This window comes from Brassica oleracea, chromosome C6, assembly GCF_000695525.1.
Source record: "Brassica oleracea var. oleracea cultivar TO1000 chromosome C6, BOL, whole genome shotgun sequence".
Taxonomy (NCBI): domain Eukaryota; kingdom Viridiplantae; phylum Streptophyta; class Magnoliopsida; order Brassicales; family Brassicaceae; genus Brassica; species Brassica oleracea.
This window is the reverse complement of record NC_027753.1, coordinates 25978373-25984889: the sequence shown is the minus strand read 5'-3', so window position 1 is coordinate 25984889 and position 6517 is coordinate 25978373. Positions and strand designations below refer to the sequence as shown.

The following is a 6517-nucleotide window of genomic DNA, read 5'->3' as shown; positions in this document are numbered from 1 at the left end:
TGTATGATAACTAAGTTTAAGTTTAAGTTGAATAACTATGTGTCTAGATACACAGCAAAAAACGTCATTAGAACATCTCTAACCCCATTAATCATATGGTACCCTCCTTCTGCTAGTTCCCACATATTGTTGGGCTTTGCGGTTTTATCCCTTTGCCAGTTCTCGCAAATTGCTCCATTATTGCAAACCCGAACATGTTTTGATTATATCAGCGGCTTTTTAAGCTGCCTTGACTTGTCCTTCGGCGTCTTGCAGGTTGCTTGACGTGCGCGAGACTTGGAACATAAGGGCACATGAGTGGCCAAGCATTGATTTTGGCAGAGTTTCCGAGATCCACTACTCTTAAGTCTTAACGGATCGATAGCTAATCAGTCATGCATCTATGACACTGTATTTTGCGTCGCTATTTTACTTGTATTTTGCTCTTAGTTTCAAATCAGATGACAGATTGGAAGCTAAAGTAGAGTCAAACAGAAGAGCTTCTATTATTGTTCAAAGTTTGTATTGCTCAAATAGAAAAGCTTTTATCTTTAGACATATAAACTAAGGAATGCCACAAAACATTTTGAATGAAAAACAATATATTTACCATTGTTACAATTTTGTTGTTTTGTAAAAGATTTATATGCATGATATTTCAAAATATTATTGTTATATTTATTTATATAATTTTGACTCGATCAACACTTTACTTTATCTTTTATATTTTATTCTCAAAACAATAATATATATTAAGTTCTACATAATTTTACTAATATATATTTACATAAGACAACAACCAACCAAGATGCAAATAACAAAATTAACCAAACAAAAAAAATCTATTATAGTTGAATTCGGAGAAATATATGCAATCTAATATACTCAAATGATACCCAAACCGACTAGATATTACATATCTAAAATAACATGTCCAATTAAAATAATATAATTTTATCAATATAAATTATTCATATAAAATATAAAATGATTTGAAACTAGAAGTAAAATATTAATCAATTATTATAATATATTTTCTGTATAAATATTTGGAGAATCACCCTAGTATGTATTATTTGTGGAGATTGATTAGGTCACACTTATTGCATTTATTTCACATACATACATCAGACACAAGGAGTAACACTATATCATCATTAATATAGGTGACAATCTCTCGTTTTATTTATGAATACAAAAGAGATTGTGAGCTTGTAGAGTATTATTAACATACGCGGAGAATTGAGCATGCTCCACCAATCGCTTAAGGGTTGTCGGTCGAACCAGACGCATAGCCACCTGCATCTCCGTAAGCGTATGCATTACCCTTGGCAGTTTTGGGACCCGCTGCAGCATTAGAACCTGCAGAACCGTAAGTGTAACTGCTACTATCAGCCCTTGCGTTGGGACCTTCCGCAGTGACATATCCATAGGCATATTTGTTAAAACTTCCTGAGGAACTAGAGCTGGGACCGCTGGCACCCCCATTAGCATTGGAATTGGTATATTCCGTATTGTAAGAACTAGTACCAGTACTAACGATACGCTCAGCATCAATGCCGTTGGTGGTAACAGTCTCGGGAATAGAGATGCCAAATCTGGTCTTTTGGGACACTTCATCGAGCTGCCTTGCGCCAACATTGGCACACACAACTCCAACAAAGATCAGGAGCACAACAAACTTTGTGGCATTCATCTTCGTATTCTCTTTTTTTTTTGTACTTTCTAGTTTTATTTGTAATAAAGGTGATTGTGTTTTATGTGGTGACTTATGTTGTCTTCCTCCCACACTTACCCCTATATATACACATGTATTTTTCAAGAAACGTTTGACATGATTTACAAGATAGATACAAGCTTCAATGCATTAGTTAATATTTTAACCCATAACTAACAGTCTTACCAATATGTCAAATTAATGTTACCATCGAAATAACTATCGCCAGTATCGATCTCAATCATAAACTTCAAACGTCATCATATTTTGAAACTATAGGTTTCTATATTCCTGGGATTTGATTATCAAATATTTAATTAGTTAGTTGTCCAACTTAAGAGCATTCTGGTAACGTAAGAAATTATAACTTTCTTTTTACGTTCATTTTACTGACAGCGGGAATTACCGTAACCCTTACGAACTGAGATCTAAAATATATCTACTAGAGTTCGTCTGCACGGGTGTTTTTATTGATCAAACACTAGATTGACTATGCCAATTTAATTGTTGGAGAATTTATCAAAACTAACTCACAACTTGATTTTAACCCCAAACTGATATTCAAACTTGAATCAAATGCAAAACTAACCTAAAAGTCTTGTGAAATTACAGTCCAGTCCCTTGTAACCAAAAAAAAAACAGAAGTCATTTTTACGAATATAGCCCAGTAAGTCATCTGAGATGTCTTGACGACTTACTTGTAAGTCGTCTGGTACCAGTTTATCTTAAAAATAATTTATAAATTTTGTAAAAAATATTTTGATGAGTGAAAAATAAAAATCATGTAATTATAAACAATTTTAAGTGATATAAATTAAGATGTGATAAAATTGATTTGTTTTAAGATAGATGAGTGTAAGTAGTGAATCATGATATTCTTTGGTTTAGGGGTTTGGCAAACATATGTTGTAGTATTGTATGTATTCTTAAGGTTAGACTTTGGAAAGCTGAAATGTTTTTTTCAAAAATTAATTTTCACCTATATGTATTTATTTATGTGTATAGTAAATACTTTTCAAGTTTGATTTGAGTTTATGAAGTGTCTAATTAGATAATTAAGTTTAGGGGTTATGTTTAGGGTGTGGACGACTTATATTTCAGTCGTCTGGTGAATAATTTTACCCAGACGACTTATATTTAAGTCGTCCACATCGTACTGAACCTTTAATTTTACCAAAGTACGTTTTAACCTAACAAGATCATTTACCGGACACATAAAAACTATTTTTTCACTTTTTCACAACTTTACGAAACCCTAGCGCTATTTCTCTCTAAGGGCGATTTCGAAGGCGATAAGACGAAAACCCTACCGTGATCGTGTTCCGCCGTTCTCTTTGCCGGTAATCTCTCCGATTACAACGAATCTCGTTTCTCCTTCATGCCGTAGAGTATTTTCGTAGTTTAAACTGACCATCCGCTTCCTTTTTTTCAGATCTGAAATCTCGTTTGCCAAACTCCGCCGCCGGTATGTTATTTCTCATGTCTTAAGGAGTTTAGCCGCCAGAAAACCCTAAAAATTGTAGTCTTGATTCTTCTTTTCCCTTCGATTTGCAGATCTGTAACCGCTTGGGACCACATCTTCTCCGACCATATCTTCTCCGACAATATCTTCTCCGACTGTAAGTCATTCGTCTTTTGTTTAAAAGATGGTTTTTCTATTTATTCAGATATGCATGCTTAACAAGATTTTGAGATCAGTAGGAGGTCGGTTGTGACGATTGTTGTAGTCTTTTACTGAAAGACTACTCGGACGACTTCCAGGAAGTCTTCTACGTGTAAGTCGTCCAGAGTGTAAGACTTCGTAGAAGACTTCCAGGAATGGAACCAAGTAGTCTTCTCACTTCCTGGAAGTCGTCTGCAAGTCTTCTATAGTATTTAGAATAGTGCATTACCTATGTGTTTGAGATGGTTGTTTGTGATTGTTTGCAGGCCTTAAAATGGATTTACCAGAACTCCCGTCGAGGATGTTTACAGTAGGAGAAGAGCCCGCTGCAATCAGGAGCATTTCGTATCATTCTGATGACACAAAGTTGTTTACAGCTCTATGTGATTGTCTCACAGCTGACGAATATGAGGATCTGAAAGCGTCGAAGTTGGGAGTCTTCATCAAGTTCAAGGAGCTTGGCTTTGGTTGGACTTCAAGGCTGGTACATTTTATTCTCTGTTTCCCGTTGGACATCAAGAAGAAGTTTGAGCTCTGGAGTCTTGTCGTTTCACAACCTGTGAGGTTTTCACTGATAGAGTTTGAACACCTCACTGGTCTGAACTGATATAATATCAAGGACCTGGAAAATCCAAGGTGTGAGGTTACGAAGGAGATGGCTGCTTTCTGGGAGAAGATGGGTGTTGATCTCGATACTGGGCCAAGTATTGAACAAATAACAGAAGCATTTTACAGATGCGACAATTGGTCTCGGGATGATCGCAAGCGGCTGGGATACCTTGCCATCTACGCAGGATACATTGAAGGGAAAAAGTTCTCAACCGCTACACGGGCTAGTCTTACAAGGCTAGGGATGAATTTAGAAAAATTTGAGAATTATCCATGGGAGAGAGTGGCGTTTAAGGTGCTGATGGATTCTCTGAAGGCAAAAGACTTGACGCAAACAGGTTACACTGTTGATGGGTTTATACAAGTTATCTAGGTGTGGGCGTACTATGCAATGCCAGAATTGGGTGCTAATTATGGGTCTCCCTTACCAGACGGACCGTCTCCACTGTTGCTGGCTTACAAGGGTGGCCAAGGACGACGCAGATATTTTAAGTCGGCTATCAACAGACATGTACTTAACTTCACTCCCTAAGAGTTCTCAGGCGACTTAACTTTAAGTCGTCTGGAAAGTCTTCCAACAAAAATACCACTCAGATGACTTAACTAAGTTTATATGTTTTATTTACTGCAGATTAACGTGAACAACTTTGTTCAAAAGGACCTTGATGAAATGTTTCCAGAATGGGACAAAGACGTAGAGGACCCTGTCGCATATAACATAATTAAAGTCATGTTTAATGGTCCTGGATGGAAGTGGACCATGGACTGCTGGAAAGTAACTGGTACTCACAAGGTTGTGAAGATGGAAGTGAGTCCAGTGAAGAATGAAGTGAGTTCAGTTAAGACGAAAGCGACTACAGTGAAGTCAGAGAGTGTTGTGAAGGAAGAAAATAGCAGACCTCGGAAGAAAGCTCGTAAAGGGTCTTCTGTTTCTGCTGAGGCACCTGCATCGGGTAGTGATGGCTTTGGGATGACGAAAGATCAGATTGAAAGGGCCTTCAAGGACATATCTGATGCCATTAGTGATGGCTTTGGGACGTGCCTTAGGGAGATCAAGTTGTTGGGGGATAGGATGGGAGCTGTGGAGAAGATGATCACCAAAAAAGGGAGTTCATCTGATGATATTCAACTTACAACCGCTTCAAATCCACCAAAACCCGTGCACGAACCCGAGGTTGGTACCAAAACCTCTCCCAAAATTGCAGAGAAGAGAGTCACTAGGCAAAGTGTTAGGAAGAGTCAGAACTGATGTGCTTTGATGAACCATTGTGTGCTTTGATTCTGAACATGTGTGTTTTGTTTCTAGTGTGGTTGGATCTTTGCTGTATGGATTTTGTTTCATGTGTGAATTTCATCTTTGGTTAATAGTTTATAAACACATTGTGAATATAAAATTGCAGAGTGAAAGTGTGAATGGGGCGAAAGCAGGACATAATGAAGCCAAAGAACATAGTGTTACTACAGAACCGAGTTCCTCGACAGAACTCTGTCTTGTGAAACCTGCAGATGACTTACCGAGTGATGAACCTAGCGTTCTTATATTGGACAAACAAGTATACACTGCTTCAGATTCACTCTTGGAGGAAGCTAGAAGGCAGCCAAAGAAGGAGACTGCGTACGTAAGTCGTCTGGTAGTTCTTCTGACTTGTATTGTTTTATATGCATCATATGGATGCTTTTATTAATTTACTGAGGCAGCGGTACCAAGACCATCCACAACATTTCAGGAGCGAGAGAATGTGCTTTCTTGATCATATATTTTTTCGGCAGTGGAGGGCCTCCTACCCTGATTTTAAGAGCGACAAGTGAGATGCCAATGGTTTAGGAAGAAGACTCCCTGGTGGGGCGTGGAATTATCATGCAGGCGAGATACCTTCTTTTTGCCAATCTAAGAAGGTTTGGGGGGTGGATGTGGATGATATTTATGCACCTGTGAACTTCAAGAACCAGCATTGGTTTGCTATATGGATATCGATCTCTAAGAGGCACATAGTCATTTGGGATATCATCATCAAACATATTAGCCCTGAAGAACTCGATGAGGTAATGAAGCCTTTTGTCACAATGGTCCCTTTTCTGCTTGTTGAGTGCGCTGTCTCTGATGAACAAAAGGTTCAATACACATTGGAGCCATACACATACGAGAGACAAACTGTTGGAGTACCTCAGTGCCGAGCTGGTGATTGTGGCCCCTTCACTCTGAAGTACATTGAATATCATTCTCTTGGGATGGAATTTCCCAACGCGTTTTGTACTAGAAACGGGAAGACCATCAGGGAGAAGATGGCGTTGGATATATTTCAAGAGCTTCCTATGTGCCATGAATGGGAAAACCAAGACAATGATGAGAACCTGGGAACATATAAGTAGATATTGGATGTGTTATTTGTATTTGAACTTGATGCTTTTGTGTACTGTTGTATAGATTAGGCTACGTTAACAGGGTCAGGATAGGATGATGTTTTTTGTAACCTATCCTCATACCAAACTAGAATTCCGTAGGAAATTAGTTTGGTAGTGCAGTAACCTTTCGGATAATGTAATGTTTG

At 38.1% G+C, this 6517-nt stretch overlaps 1 protein-coding gene across 1 annotated transcript; it reads right to left on the bottom strand.

The window, feature by feature from the left end:
• Nucleotides 1-1243: 1243 nt before the first annotated feature.
• On the bottom strand, nt 1244-1675 carry LOC106299871. Its single transcript, XM_013735881.1, has one exon. It carries the CDS (start codon nt 1673-1675, stop codon nt 1244-1246), a length of 432 nt encoding a protein of 143 aa, XP_013591335.1.
• Nucleotides 1676-6517: the final 4842 nt, after the last annotated feature.